We start from the raw sequence: 16,035 nt of genomic DNA, 5'->3' as shown, positions 1-16,035 counted from the left end.
CTTTATACAACTGCAGTTGAAGAAATTGTTTAGTGAGAAAGGCCACTGAAGTAGGGGCTTTTTAGACATTGGGTTTGCTTAAAATATCCTTCATTTAGAATCTTAAGGGATGCTGCAAGACAGCTCAGGCTGTTGCCCAAGTACTGCATCACTGAGTTTGTCTTAACTGTGAACTATAAGCAGATGGTGGGCGGACAGGAGGCGAGTCACTCATGATCTAAAAGCCATACTGCACAGGACTGAACATAAGGTGGTATACATTGCTCTTCAGCTGAACATATTGCTGTTTGAATGGCTTCTATATTGGGTCTGGTTTTCATCCCACCACGAACACCATTAATGTAATTCCACCTTGCATCTCCCTGTCCAGTTTAGAAAGATGGTTTGCTTGAAAATGTCTTCTGTGTGGTTGCAGTTGTGGGAGAATGTGATGTACAGAAATAGTTTCTCCCTTGTACAATTTTCTTTATGCATTATTTTCAACATAAAACACTGCACAACTTACAAATTCACTGTTTAGCTGTGGACAAGTATCAAATGTTATTGGACTTAAATAGTGAACAGTGTATTTTGCCATAGACTATCATAAATTTTTGGCAAATCTCAAAAATATGGCAGATTTTGGTTAGAAGATTGCATTGGATTTCCTTAGTACTAAGAAAAATGCCCAGTTATAGATTCATAGTATTGAAATGTATCTGCCTCTGTTCGCCTGACTAGGTACTTCTTTAGACATGGAGCTGAGATGGAGAAGGTGCTGTGATTAAACTGTGGTCTCAGGTTCAAATCCATGCGGTCTATGGTGGTGCCACAAGGCGGTTAACATTGTCATCTTTCCATTCTTTCATTGTTAAGCTTTGGCAAAACACTTCAAAAATTATTTCAGAATACCAGTTTTACCTGGCTTTAGATCCAAGATAGCACAGCGAACAGTCTAGTTAGAAGAGCAGAAGTGAGCTTCCTAGAAGAACTTGGAACACGATATGCTCCTGAGCTGTGAGGGTATCTTTCTTCCTTCTCAAGTAACCTCTGTCATCGCAAAAGTCTCAATTGCTCATGGCAGGATGCAAGAGAAACTGCTGTAATGCAAGTGTCTGTTGCCCCCTTTCTGTTGCAGGAGTGTAATATTCTCTGCTGCTGTAAAAGGAGGCAAGATGGTGTTGCTTGGCTGAGCAAATATTTCCTAGATCCTCCTGTGAACAGGAGAATGCCCAGAATTAATCCTAAGCAGCAGGCAATGGTTGACTCTGTCAATATTTGATGCCTGAGTAGACTTTTGTCGTAGCCTTTCTATGCTAAAAATGAGTAAATAATACATAAAAATGTGATTTAAAGTAAAATTCAGATACTTTTTTTTTTCCCTTTGGGAGTGTATATAGCTACGAAGGTAGTGTCCTGTAGTATGTTTCTGTGACACTAGAGTGGTTATGTACTGAAACCCTCTTTTGGTCTCTTTTAGGTATAATTTTTATTGGGAGGTCACTGTATGAAGAGGTATCTTCTGGATTTGCAGCCCTGGCCTTTTCCAGTTTTGGGAGTAAGTGGAGATTTTTAAAGTGGCATTTAAGCTACATCGAAAATGAAGGAAAGTAAGGAACTCAATCTATATATTTAGACATAAAACAATCAACCTGAGTCAGCACTGGTATATAAAGGATATAGGGTAATTAAATATCCATTATGGTTTATCCCAAGAGATAGGGGAAAACCTTTCGTGCTTACTAAGTGTTGGGGTAGAAGTCATCTACCACCTTTGCTTTTTCGTCTTGGAGTTTTCTCTGGAGTGAGGCAAGTCCAAATGCAGATTGTGAGAAGATTTCTGTACTGCTGCATCTTGCTTAAAGAGACAGCAAAAGCTCTTTGTCTTTATTATTTCTTAAGGAAACAGACTAATTCTCATTGATTTTATCAGTATTTTTATTAGGATTTGTCTTTGGTTAGACAATGTAATCCACTGAAATAAAAATACAGGAGCAAGACATCAAAATATTTCAAAGTGAAACTGAAAGTATCATGTTGCACACCCTACATTTCTTAACTAAGAATAAATTTAATAATAATGCCTATGTAATCCCCCCTCCAAACAGGATTAGCAAATTCTCTACGTGTGAAATTTGAATCTCATCGTAGCCTGAGAAGCCTACTATTTTATTTCTTGACTTCTCTTTTGTTTTATTCTTACTTTTGACTATTGTTTTAATGTTAATGGCTTCAATTTTCTTGTCTTTTTCATGAGGAGTAAAAATGTAACAGAAGAAAGTGCGTTACACATGCAAGTGCTTGAGACAATGATTCTCGCTAGAAGCATGGACAACGTATTAAAATGCACTGAAGCGTTTGACAAAATTGTTGAGAAAAGATGGTTGTAAATCTCTGTCAAGAGTAGACTAGAATTAATTTTTGCCAGCAGAGGCCTGTTTGCCCTTTGACCCATTGTCCTCTTTTGTTTCCTACAAGCCTGGGGTGGCCCCTGGCAGCAGAGCGGTCTGTCTGGCAGCTGCAGCGATGGCAGTGTTGGCCGCTGCTTGGCCAGATGTGGCATCGCAGCTGGTGAACGGGACCTTGGCAGGCAAGTTAGAGCTTTCACCTGCAGTGCAGCTGTACAGTTTTCCTTACAATTTTAAGTAGAGACATCACAATTCCTGATGCCTTTCCATTATAGCACCCCTGTGAGATAGGGAAATTTTACTGTTTCCACACTGCAGGTGGAAAAGGAAGCAGGGAACGCTAAAATAATTTAACTGAGTTTGCTTATGCAGAGCAAGGTCTCAAATCCACATTTACAAATTCCAGGTTTAGTGATTAGTGGACACCATCACTCCAAAAGATTTTGCCCTCCGAACTCTCTCCTAACCCCGCTGCAAAGGGGCTAAGAGGGGATCCAGGCCTCTGCACCTGGTGTATGGAGAATTTGTCCCTGGATTTAAATGTTGACAGCTGTGAAAAAGGTGAAAAGTGAGTTTTCCACATTAGGTTGTTTACCTTCCTTAATGAAGAAAGAAAAGAAAAAATGTGAGTGGAGGGGGGAGGACGAAAAAGGAGTTAATGTGTAATGTTTCTAGTTCTTGCAGTTTGAATTACGCAAGTGCAGACATTTCAAGTGGAACATCTCAGCGTTACAAAGCTACTTGCCTGAGGTGTTACATGTCTTACAATTGAGAATTTATTCAGATGCCTCAGGAAAGACATCTCCTTTGAGTGGAAGGCAAGGATGAAAAATTTCAGTCTGGAGTTATTACAAATTATGAACAAATGAAAAAAAACGTTAGAAACTAATCTAGAAATCAAACCTAATTACAGAACACTTACTTGATTTATGAATAGCAAATTTTTCTGTATATATATGTATTTTTATATATATATACAGTATATTTATATATACTATAAAATCCTGGTAAAATAAACTAGTAACATTTTTCACAGCAGTGAAGATTGGTAGATGTTTATTTCAAGGAAAGATTAAGTGCCGTCCACACCATAATTAAACAAAGTTTATAATTATGTGTTCCTTATCACAGTTCCCTTATTACTCAGGATCTTCCATAACTGCATGTTGCTATATACAAATGGTAAACTCCAAGACTTGACGTCTTATATCTGATTTGCAGGTGAAGGTTTCTCATTTACCTGGCAATCCGACACAGCCAGAACACGCTTCTGAATTTGCACACGTGATAGAGAGCACTGATTTTGTGATGAAAGATTCCAGTCCTGATTTTGGGAGACAGACTCCAGAGCTCATGAGTTGAGAGCAAAGTTTATTCTGAGTTTGATTTGGGAAGAATTTCTAATCACATTAGCTATAAAGAAGGCCTTTTAATTTCACGGTCCCTGGGAAAGTGAAACTCGAGTAAGCTGAAAGCATTGTGAAACAACTTCTGCATAAACACCTGATACTATAAGTCTTGGACTATCTACACTGAGGTGATTGGACTGTCATTACATTTCTTTCTCAAGATGTGCTTCCAAATTACGGGTGTTTATAATTGAGTTACAGCTTATATGCCAGTTTTGCTGAATACAGTTATAAATACCAATCTTATTTGCACTGCTTCTTAAAATGTTGAATAAAGATAGCAAGACAGCATGCTTGGAAAGCACTCCAGTTCCAGTATTCTGAAGTATCTCTGGTATGAGGTTGATTTTGATATCTGCAGTCTCTTAAAGAGTGCTCCTGAATGTAGTGTGATATTCTATATAGTGTTCTTCCTGGCATGAATTTTGACACTGAATAAATGAGCCCAGGACTGTAGTCATGGGATGTTTGAGACCTCTCCAGTGGGAAGTATCTGGAAAGTGCTGGTGGACTGCCATTCTTGAGAGCGGACTTGTTTTGGGAGACTCCAGGCTTTCAGGGTGGGAGTGTAACAACCGAGTCTGCTGTGTGGAGCGAAAAATACAATGGTGTTTCTGCGGGAGGAAGGGCCCTAAGCAAAGCTCAAGGTTTCGACATGATGTCAGGACTGTTGAAAACAGATAAACCCGTGAGAGCAGTTTGTTGCACAACCCTGGCAGCCAGCTCCTGAGAGGGTCTGGACTAGTGCCTCGGTACTCTGCTGTCCTGTGTTTGAAAGCAGCACCTCTCTCTGTTATTGTTTTGGGAAGTGGGGAGGGAATCTTTCATTATTGCATTTCACAGATAGGACAGGGCACTAGTACAGATTGCGCCTTGATAATTTCAATTAGCAGCTGCCCAGAAGCAATCTAGGTAGACCTGTGGCTTTAAGTGTTGATGAGAACTACTTTACATCAGGCTGTCATTAGGCCGTCAAAGCCAATGCTAATTGAAATAATAGAATATAAGAGTCTTCATGAAGAGTGTAGTGCAAAAAAAAAGTTTATTTCAGAGTATCAAAACAGAATTGCTAGGATAAACTCTTCCCAGAGTAAACATTTTGTCTTTTTTGCACCTGTTAGCTGTTCCGCCTTAGAGAACAGGCATAGCATTGACTAGAGGAAAAAGAGCCTTCCATTGAGTTAGTGGAGGTATTTGGTGCAGAAAGCAGGGAAGTATACCCATGCATGGCTGCAGATTGCTCCTGGTACATCTGTGATGGGATTTCCTAGCAGAATGTAGAATAACTGTGTGTTTTATTTCACAGAGCATTTATAGCCTTCTAGACTCAAAATCTTTCTTACGAAAAAGAAGATCACCAAGTGTTGCATTAGTGAGAACTAAAATGGGAAAGGCAAAGAGGTTTTGATGGTGGCACGTTAGGGGACCTAACTTCTGCCTAATGAAGCCTCCTGAAGAAACTTTCATAACAGGCAGAGACCTGAAGCACCGGCCATGACCAGGAGAAACACAGGATTTTATTCTCCCCTTGTCTGGTGATTAATATTTTTCTGTTTCTCTATCCTTAGTGTCTTGGTCCATTGGGGATTACCTGCTGGATGAACAGGCTTGAGCAGGCCTACTCATCTGGCTTAGGTGGATCAATGTCGACCTTTCCCAGCTAAAACATGTAAACCGATCGAGTGCTGGAAACTCAGGTAGTTTTTGCAATAGCAAGCGGTAAGATGTAAGAGCAACAGATTTTAGAGTGAAACTTGGTGTTAGGGATGTGACAGCCACACTGTGCATTTCAGGAGTTTTATTACTTTGGACTTGATCTACTCCGGTCTTTTGTTTTATACTTGACAACAGAATTCATATTACAAAACACCTTTGTTATTCCAATATACAATTTCAGAATCCAAAGCTTGAATGCCCACATCAGTAGAAGTGCACCTCTTGGCCTCAGTTCAGTAGATTCCCATTTGCCCCAATATTGTAGTAGATCAGAGTCATGTATATCACAGGAACAGAGGTTAACTTTGTATTCATGCTCTCTACATTTTCTCTCAAAATGTTGTCCCATGAGACTTAATTACTTTGCAAGAAAGTCCTTTGATATTCTCCTTATTCATCCAGTTAATTATTAAAACAAACCCAGAAGAATACTAACAATGCTCTCATCAAGTTCTTATCAGTAGGAGTAGGATTTTAACGGGTAAAAACGCCTCCAAGTTCCTCCGCTTTCTTACCAATAAAGTGGGATTCGAAAAACAATTCTGGTTTTGTAACTAGATATAATGTTTTCCCAGCTAGGGGAAAAATATGCTACATGGAATGACAACCATTAGATGAAGTAGAGCAACTCGCTCCATATTAGCATGAACTCTTCTTGGTTTCGTTGGCTCATAGAGAAAACTCCCTAATATCATTTCTGTGCAGTAATACAAGAGAATTAATATACTTTAACATTAAGGATATCCTTCTAAATGAACTTGATTTGTCACATATTACACGAAGGTATTTCCTAACTGTTATACCTGTATTTGCTTATTCAGTAGTCTATTTAAATTTTATTTAAATCACTTTCAACACAGCACTTTGTTAATCTGATCACTTAAATTCATCCCTAAGCAGCAAATGAACCCATTCTGAAAATCTGGCCTCATACACTATACAAATAAAGAGCTTTTATATTCTGGAAGAAGTTGTATTTGTACTTTTCCTAATATTAAGGTTGTCCTTGTCTGCTCCGAGGAAGACTATCACCCAGCAACTGGTGCAGAAAAGACTTTCTTGTCAGCTGATCTGAACCACAGTTCTTGTAAACCTTCCAGGGTCCTAATCCTGAGGAAGTTCCACCCCCATCAATTAATGCCCTTCACATGAGCAGGAGGTTTCAGTTCTCATTTTTCCTTATTTATTAACAGAGAAACTGTCAGAGTACAACAGAGTATTAGTCATTTAATGGGGAAGAAGAGAATAATGAGAAACTTACGGCTGGTGCATTATTTTGAATCGGCTCAGCTCGTAATCTGATACATTCTGAAAAAAGAGAAAATAGGTTTTGTAGTTTAAATAAAGATCAATTTAATCATGACCAATCCATTAAGTGAATTACATGACATTTTTAATAGTGAACTAAGTAAAGACCTAAAAAATAGTTTTTAGTTTTGTAGCTATATTGTTGTCTCATCTTGGTTAATGTTTAACTTTTTATTACTGGCCTGTTGTAACATTTCTGGAAAGCTGGTAGCACACACTACGTTGTTAAACTGGAATTTAACCGGGCATGTGGCAGATTAAATTATGCTAGTTAATGAGTCATTCAAAAAGTGATAAGTGAGCCATTTTATATGGTCTCTCTCCAGCTCCACCACAGAATTTTTTTTTTTTTTTCTGAAATGAGCAGATTAGTATAACAATGCCTGAGTGGAAGATTACTTTAACAGGGGTTGGGAGACTATTAAGTCCCAGTTTGGTGTGTTGTTGTGCTAGACTTCTATGCGACTCCTGAACCCATGAAAAATGGGGGATGAAAAAGAAATAGAACCTTTAGTGTTCCACCTTGGCACATACAGTGCCCATTCTAGTGCTGCGCAATCTAATTCAGGTACTGGAAAGAGTTTAGCTAAATCATTTCACTCGTTGGTGCAGCTCCATATACCTTTTACCTCAACGTGCCAAAGAGTCCATGCACTGCACTAAAGCAGCAGAAATACTTCTGATAAGCTAGCGCGCAGCTTGCAGCTGAACTTTTTGAGTCAGAGTCTTAAGCTAGTCTCAATTAAACCAATTTTAATCTATGGATTTGCTTGTGTGCAAAATTTCCAGTAAAATCTCTGGATTGTACCCAGACCAAATGTGTGATTGCATGGTTTCAGTGCAGAAACCTGCTAATGTTAAAATGCCCTCTTTCTCAGCGTATAAATTTCAAGAGGGGATAGGTCAGGCTGAAAACACATCCATTTAATAGATGCAATTCTAACTCTCTTTCTATTGTGTCAGGAAAAGGAAATTAATTCTCTTCTTTACCGAGACTTCCTAGGCACACCTATAATGGATGTGAAATCTCTGAAACAGCTACTTTCCAGTCACTTCAGTAATACTGAGGTCATTGCAATACGACTGATGTTTGCCCAGCTCTATCTGTTTTTCTGAATAACCCCCCAGCCATCAGTCCCATTCCAAGCTGTTTTGCCTTTTGTCTCACCGTGTCATCAGGATGATAGATGAGTTTGTATCAAGCATGCAAAATGAGACACTAATAACAAGGGTATGAGACAAGGAGATCAAGTGGAGAACATGTAAGATCTCAGAGAATACATATTTCCTCAGTCTATATTTAAATTCAAGTGAATCTCTGCATTTCTTTGATATATTTGTTGTGAAAATATGCCATTTCAGACACTAGAGAACCCCGTACATTTAATACTTAGCCTGTAATTATACTGTAACAAAAAGCAGCTGCATATCTACATGTAGTGTATACGGTAATAAGCAGATGATCTAGCAGATCTAGAAAGCACCAAATTCCTGAAGAAATTTAAAACTATATTAAGCTGCCTGATTGACATACAGGGCCATCTGGGCTCGTTGAGACTTTGTCAGCTGTAACGATGACTCACCAAATTGCCTCTGCAGATCGATGACCAGCAATATTAGGGCCATTTCCCCCCCTGTTATTGCACCTTCTGAATGAGAGGAGGAATCAGATGTGTTTTTTGTTGTGAGGATTTGGTTTTTGTTCACTCTCCGTTTCTTTGCAAAATAGAATTTTTAAACTTTTACTCGTGTGTATTAAGATTGCTGAGATATAATTGCTTGGTGATTGCAGCCAAATAGCTTGTGTAATTCTCTCTGCCCTTCCAAGCTGATGTTTGCTGGAATGTGCCGCTTAAGCAGCGCTCTGCCGTAAGTAGCTCTTTCCGTACAGGCAAGTGCTGTGTGTACACTCAGATCAAGCACTTTTTTTTTTTCTAACTAGCAATTGAGCTTGGTAGAGGAGGAAGCTGTGGATCTAAGCACTTCCTATACTGGTGAATGTTTTATGTAGCAAGTTTTAACTTGATTTTTTTTTTCCTCCTCCCCGAAATGGCCTTCAATATGGGATTAAGCCATGAGCCTCCCTGAAGTTTGAGGAGATTGGCACCTATGGGTCCAGCTGAAAGCTGTCTTTTCTTACTTTGTATGTTATTTTTTTTTTGCAGTAAATCGAACCATTGATTGCAACTACGAGCTGCTGCTGCATTTTAGCAACAAAACTCTGGTCTTAGGAAAGAGTACAAAAATATCTTGCAAACTCAACAGTTTTGAAATTACATGGTAGCTTCTGTATGAAGATGACTAATTCTTCCAGGTTTTAATTATCCATTGCTCCTGTTGCTTATGATATACATCGTTAGCGATTCATGTTGGCATGAATGGAATATATTGCAAATGAATATGTGTGATAAAGAAGAGGTTAAAGTAGTTTCTCTCCTGGAGGGATTTGAGTTGCTGAATATACAATGAGGAACTAAAGGGACAGATTGGAGTGTTTGTTGTTTTTTTTTTTTTTTTTGTATTTACAGTTTCATGTTAAAGTGCAATTTAGAAAGCTTATAAAAATTATGCTCTCTTGAAACCTGCTATTGATTTCCTCTTTTCTGCTGGCTGCTTCATTTACCTGACATCAACTTTCTCAGTAGCTATGCGTAACCAAAACTCTTAGCTTGCAAATCAAGCAGCCAGCCTTGCTCTGCAGATAGCATCGTGGAAGGGGAGAAGTGCTGTAGCGGTGCAAGTGTTTGAGGTGTGTCTCTCACTCCTTTACTTGCAGAGGCATGTCTTGGCTCAGAGCCTATCCTGCTGTAGCTGCTTGCCAGCATGGGTGCTGAGGAAGGGGAAGCCTTACATCAAAAGCAAAGAGAAGCTAAATTTCTGTACAATCTGGAGCTGCAGAGCCGTAAGTAGAGGTTATGCATTTTTGTCTGGAAAAGTTTAGACTGACTCATGCGCGTGGACTGTGCAGAACACACAGGGTGAGCTGGTGTGTCTGAGGTGCTCTAGTTCTGTGTGTGTGCTTCACAAGTGGCCAGCACGTGTCCGTGGGGCTTATGTGCTTTGGCTGGGTGGGACTGACGACATTTTGTGGACTTGAGGACGTGTAGGGGGTGACTGGTAGGTGGATAAGGGGTTGGCAGCATGCAAGTGGAGTCCCAGTTGGAACAAACTGAGTGTGGTAGGAAGGTAAAGGGAATGTGGCTCTTACGTGGGATAAACCGATGTAACACAGTGTGTAGCATATATGGCGGCTTCACCGGCCCCAGGTTTAGCACTTCTCTAAGGAAGGCTTCTAAGTCACAAACAGGGCTGTCGGAAGTCACAGGGACCTGACGTGTTTTGGCCTCTAGTTTTGCTTTGGAGGTTTTTTTGTCATGCTTTCACAGTTCCTCGCTGAGGATGTGCTAAGGGATATTTTAATAGAGTTATTGCCCCAAAAAAGTTTTTAGATGTCTTTGAAGAAGGTTGTTGATATATATAGTTGATTGTACAATACGGTCTTTTTGACTATATTATGAAGTTCATATAGCACATCTCTTTCCCCTTCATTCCTTTTCAGCCCCTCCTTGTAGGTAAGTATCTGTATAAGACGGTTATGGCTGCAGGTGCAAATAAAATACCTGAACAATCTAGGAGAGCTCCGAAGGACCAGTAGGAGCCTGAAAAGGTCAAACCTTGATGTGAATGAGCATGAGGGGATTCCCTTGACTTTATGGTAAACAAAGATACTGTGCTGCTAGGTAAGCTGTATATCTGAGCAGTAAAGCTGCATGTAAGGCGACAGTCTTGTCACGATCGTACGGTAATGCTGAGTTACATTTTGTAACTCAGCCCGTTCTGAGAATGGACCAGTTTGGAGAGGTTTGCTGTGAAATAAGTTTCTTGCTTTTTGTGTGTGTGTCTGTATATAGATAAAAATACATATATTCCTTATATAGATATATATTTGAATACTACATAGTGTAATGAATTTGACTTCCTCCCAATTTTCTTGATTTTTTGGGGGGGAAGGTAAAGACCCAGATTTATTTGATGTAAAACAATTTCATGTTGTTATGGCAAAGTAAATGCATAATATATTACAAAAGCTCTATATTCAGTATCATCAACTTCTTTATGTTAAGACCTGGTTATGTTTATGGAATCTGTTTGGTATTGACAAAAAGACCTGCAAGAAGCCAGGATTAGGAGGAATCTACAGCTATATTTTTTGTTTCTGAGAGACAGAAATTTGGAGTGTAAATAAAAATGTTTACGTTTAGGCAGTCAATACAAGTAAAAAATCTGAAAAAATCATACAATTGTAATAATACATGTTAATGATATTCTCTATTAAGTGTCATAGTAGACTATGTGTAATTAGAGAAGGTACGGCATTTCTTAGTAAATATGTCCTTACGGAATATAAAAATATCCTTATGGAATAAGAGTAAGATGTCAGTGCTATCCTCTAGAAATACAACCTGAGCTATAGATTTTTGCCAGTGATACCTGGCAAAAAGTGTCAGTGTCTCAGACTGAGTAAATCATGGAATAAATGCATAGTGGAAACTTTTTAGGTCGTTGTTTGTTTTTTTTTTTTTTTTTTTTTTTTTTTCTTAGATGAAGGAGAACTGTGCCCCACAGCAGGAGAAAAGCAGAAGAGAAGGTGGTAAATAAAATGTGGAATACTTAAAATTAAAGGTCAGTCCAGAAATAATGGCCTAATAAAGAAATATGTTTCTATTGTGAATGGAGAATTACTATTTTTCAGGTATTTATCCATTTTAAAGTGTGTAAAACTGACATCTAGTGGTAGCAAGAGCATTTCATGTGCAAAGTGGCTTTATAGCGAGACAAGTTTGCATAGCAGATTAACAGGTTGTAACTATATTGCATACCGAAATTGCAATTTCCTGTACTTCAGCCTAATTCAAATCCCGTTTCTTTGTGTTACAGAGCCTTTTAAATTAAATCTTGCTTCTTTTAGTAATATCTCGCTCGTGTAAAGCAAGTTGGTGGTGGCTGTTCATCTTTATGAATGCAGGGACTCCTGCTAGGGAAGTGTCATCCTGATGAACGGTCTCATTAGAGAGGAAAAGGCTGGAAGGCATGTTAGGATTAAGATATTCTCATCCAAAAAGCTGAGGATAAGGGTTAAAGAGTTTCAGCAGGGTCACTGAGGAAATTGTTCGGATATTAGACCTGTTATGAATAAACAGGAGAAGTCAGGCTTCAGAGTTGGGATGCATGTCTCGGGTATGGCATTACTCATAAGTGTAAGCTTCTCTGGGAGGGGATGCAGGACTTTATGGCCAAAACTGAGATCTCACATGAATTCAGGCAAGACACGTGGGGTCTGAATCAATAGAGCATATAGGCATGTGCTTAAATCATTCCCACTGAAGGCAAGTGGATATGTTCATTTGCTGGGGTCTGTGCTGAGCTGTTTTGCTGAGCCGTAGTTGATATCCTCATGTACCATTCATAATTTTATTCAAATAGCATTTTAAAAAATATTTTTCTTTTCTATTTTCTTCTACATTTTGGCTAGCTTATTCTGGTTTTAGTGTCTTTGAAGAAAAAAACCCTTGCTAAAACTCTGTGTGCTACCTACCCCAATGAGGCTTTAATTTAGCTTTGCCTCCAGTACTATTATATACATAATAGATAAACTACTAAGAAAGAGGGGAAAAAAGAGCAAAGTTATGCAAAAACGAAATATTAATTATTTCAAAAATAATTTTTAAATATGGCTTGGGGTGCCATATCTATAGTCAAAGCACGCAATTTAAAATGAACCCAGGAAAATTTAAAAGCACCATTCAAATCTATCTTACAGATAATAAAAGAAAAGAGATCAGCAACAGAAGGTTGAGTGAAGACAGACAGGAAGAAGGAATGGGAATGTGCTTCAGTGAAAGTGTAATTACAGGTGGGCAAAATTAATATTTTTTTTTAAAAAATCTTAGCTTCTTTTTCAAGGTTGGCAGTTTGTGGCAAGAATTGTCAAACTATATTGACTGATTTTTGGTTGTAAATGCTTGTGTTACAGTCTTCTCAGTTCATAATAACTGTTGCAAATATCTCGGAGGTAAAAAATGTTGGTAGCATAATTCTAGTGAAACATAGCTCCCTGCAGTTTCAAGGCTGAGGTGAATCATGCTATGCTGCCTCTTATCGTTCCACCTCTGTTACTTTCAAAACATGGTGAATCATGTTTGTTGAACACAAATGTTGATATTCTGCAATGAAACTAAAGTCACAGTTATAGAAGTGGTATAAGAAACAGCTGCCGTTGTTTCAGATAGGTGAGCCTCTTGCTTTAACGTGAGAGCGGAGACGAGCAGCAATCCTGTTGGTTGCAGAGCTGCTCTGTGAGGACATTAGTTGTTAACGGTTGTGCCAGCCAGAGCTGGGTGATGCAGTTCTATCTGTCCTGAAGCTGGTAATCCACTGCGGGTGCTTAACAGTTCTAACATACTTTTGACCTTTCAGATCTGAGTGTGAGAGCAGTTGCAATGACGCGAGGCCAATTGCTATGTACAGAGTTACTCTGGTTTTGTCTGTGCTCGCTCACAGGGGCTTCTCCTTACTGCTTGGGCACTGATGCTTTTCCAAAGTAGTGAAAGCATAAGGATAAGTCGTGCTCGTAGTGCCAGAATTGTTGATGCACACGATATCTCTAGGATTTCACAGCAGCCGTCTCTGCATTTGGTTTATATAAGACCTCACGTAGTAGGAATGAAGTTGTGTTGGTAGCAGTGTTAGTAGCGAGGGAATATATTCAGGAAATGCCTGGTATAAATAGGACTGTTGGGCATGAATTTCTTGGTCCACTGTGGATTTGTCAGCCATCAGGAAGTGGTGCTGCTATGTTGTCCTTGGGCATGGTTTTAGTTAAACAAAACTGCTCATCTAATGTTGTGTTACGAAGAGCTGTGCTCAGCATGTTATGGGAGTTTGAGATCACGCTGGTAGGAACAGTAGAGTAGTTTGCTTTTTTTTAGGACAATCGGGATTAATTTAACACCATGGTGGAGATCTGTTTGTAGTATTGCTGCTCTATCATTTCAAGTGTAAACCAAGATTTTTTTTTTTTTTTAATTATTTTATTTGGTTTAATATGCATTGAACTACCGGATGGTTTTGCCAGAAGTCCAAGGCTGAGGAGACTGTACTGCATACCCTGCCACATTTATTTAACTGTTGAGATGTTAGAAACTTGTTTTTTTGTCGAGAGAAAGATAATTTCCTAAAACAGTAGCTCAGTGAATCCCTGTGGCTTATGTTACGTTGAAGAAACTGCCTTTTGCATTAATATCTAAGGTGCACACATTTAAGGTTAACCAGTTTTGCTTTGAAAGAGCTCCAATAAAAGATTAAACTACTTGATCCTTTGTTCTCATATATGCTATGAGTGGGTTTGCCGATGATTTATTTGTTTATGACCTGGGGTTTCCAGCCTGTTCTATACCCCAGGAGCCGCTCGCTCACACTTGGCTGTCCAAGACTTTTTTTGATCCTGTCGTATTCAATCTCACATGCCGAATGAATGGTCCCTTCCCTGAAAGCTGGCTGCAGAATTAGCCTTGGTCTAAGACATTTATGTTGATCTGCAATATAAATCTGTCTCTTTAGCACATGAAATGGGAAAGTTCATGTTATTTTCCTAGAACGTGGGCATCCCCATTAGTCTTGGGCTGACCTGATGGAAAGATGAGAGGTTTACAAGGTTCTTTCAAAAATTAGACTGTCTTCCTCACTGACAGCATAATGCTCTGTGGACTGAGGTCTATATTTACATGTCCTTATTGAAAAGACGCTTACTGGAACACAGAAAATAAAACCACTTCCTATATTATTAGAATAATGCACTGCTATATGCTTAAGCAAATTAAAATGGGTTTTAGTGTTTGAAAAAGGAAGCGAGTCACCACATACAGAAATGACAACTACAAACACTAGAAATTTAGCCTTGGTAAAAACCAGCAAAGCCTGCTGCTGATGTGGGCTGCAAGATTAGGAAGTCTGATTTCTTTTTTTTTTTTTTTTTTTAATTTTTTTTTTTTTTTGAGAAAAGAGAATTTGGAAGAGCCAGCTGAAAGTCTTCTAGCAGAACCGTTTATCTTTAAAAACGCTTCATCAATTAAACCAGATTGTTTTGCAGGGCTCCTTTCACTTCATCAATGATTAAGAACATATAAAGAATTTTGGCAAAGTTGAATGAATTTATGTTGATGTTTTTAATACAAGGTAGAAGGCCGAAATGAGGCACCTCAATGCTACTGCTTTAGTGGTTCCAAAACACTTTATTTTTGCGGGAAACTTGCAACTATTCATTCTGATTCAGAACAAAAGGAAATATTGAAGTGTCAGAAGTTCCACTTTTGGCCACATCTAAGAATTAATGGCCTGGAAAATATTTCTAGTCTGTAGTCAAGATACCAGTGACCTGAAATGTCCAAGAAACGGGACATGCTGCAGAAATGTCCTCAGCGTGGGACTCTGCTGGAAGCAGAACTGGTGCTTCAAGAATTGAATTTTCCTCAGGGCTCAGCCCAAGGTGGGAGTGCACTAGGCTGTTGACCAGTTCTGGACACACTTTAATTGTGACATCTAACAGGACTTACACTGTCAGCTTCTTTTAATAATCTTGCCCTTCGACGGGGCTGAGCCATGTCTGAGGCCAGCTGCTGCTTCCAGCTACCCAAGTCCCCCTCCAATAACTGCACGCAGGTGATTTGAGCCAAGTGGTGCCCCTCTACGTCTAGCTTATTAAAACAACACTGTTGTGAAAACAAGACTCCCCCTTGGCCATGTGGTTATGTGCAACTTCTTTCTGCTTCATCTTTTCCTGCCTAAATAAGCCGTTCTACCTGGTATATCCTAAAGTGAGCAGACCTCTCCACTGTGGCCTGTGTACCAGGCTCTTGCTGAGGTGGGAGTATGGGGGCTCTTCCAGGATCCTCCCTACCTCTGACAGAGTCTCTTGCCCCTAGATAACCTGAGCAAGATTTATTTTAATTACTTCATATCTTATTCTGGGGGGGATGGGAGGGGGGTGGTGTTTGATAAAACACAGCTAGCACAGAGCCCTTCTGGTGCTCGCTCCCTGATGCCAGCAAGGTGCTGCCAGCCAGAGCTGGGAGGACACTGTATGAGGCACCTGAATGTCCCAGTGGCTTGTGGGTGCCAAAGGGGCCAGTCCTGCTCCCTCTCTTCTACCTCGACTC

The 16,035-nt window shown here is 39.4% G+C and overlaps 1 protein-coding gene across 1 annotated transcript in view; it reads right to left on the bottom strand.

Annotated features, from left to right (window-relative positions):
• BLNK (B cell linker) overlaps positions 1–16,035 on the bottom strand; it is a 102,341-nt gene that overhangs the window by 64,431 nt on the left and 21,875 nt on the right. Inside the window, exon 3 of the mRNA XM_082486466.1 lies at positions 6,774–6,820. Coding sequence (XP_082342592.1) covers positions 6,774–6,820 — 47 coding nt within the window. The remainder of the gene's footprint in view (positions 1–6,773; positions 6,821–16,035) is intronic.

This window comes from Vanellus vanellus (genome assembly GCF_965231255.1).
Source record: "Vanellus vanellus genome assembly, chromosome: 7".
NCBI classification, from domain to species: Eukaryota; Metazoa; Chordata; class Aves; order Charadriiformes; family Charadriidae; genus Vanellus; species Vanellus vanellus.
Note: the sequence above shows the minus strand (reverse complement) of the source record. Positions and strands in the feature narration are given on the sequence as shown.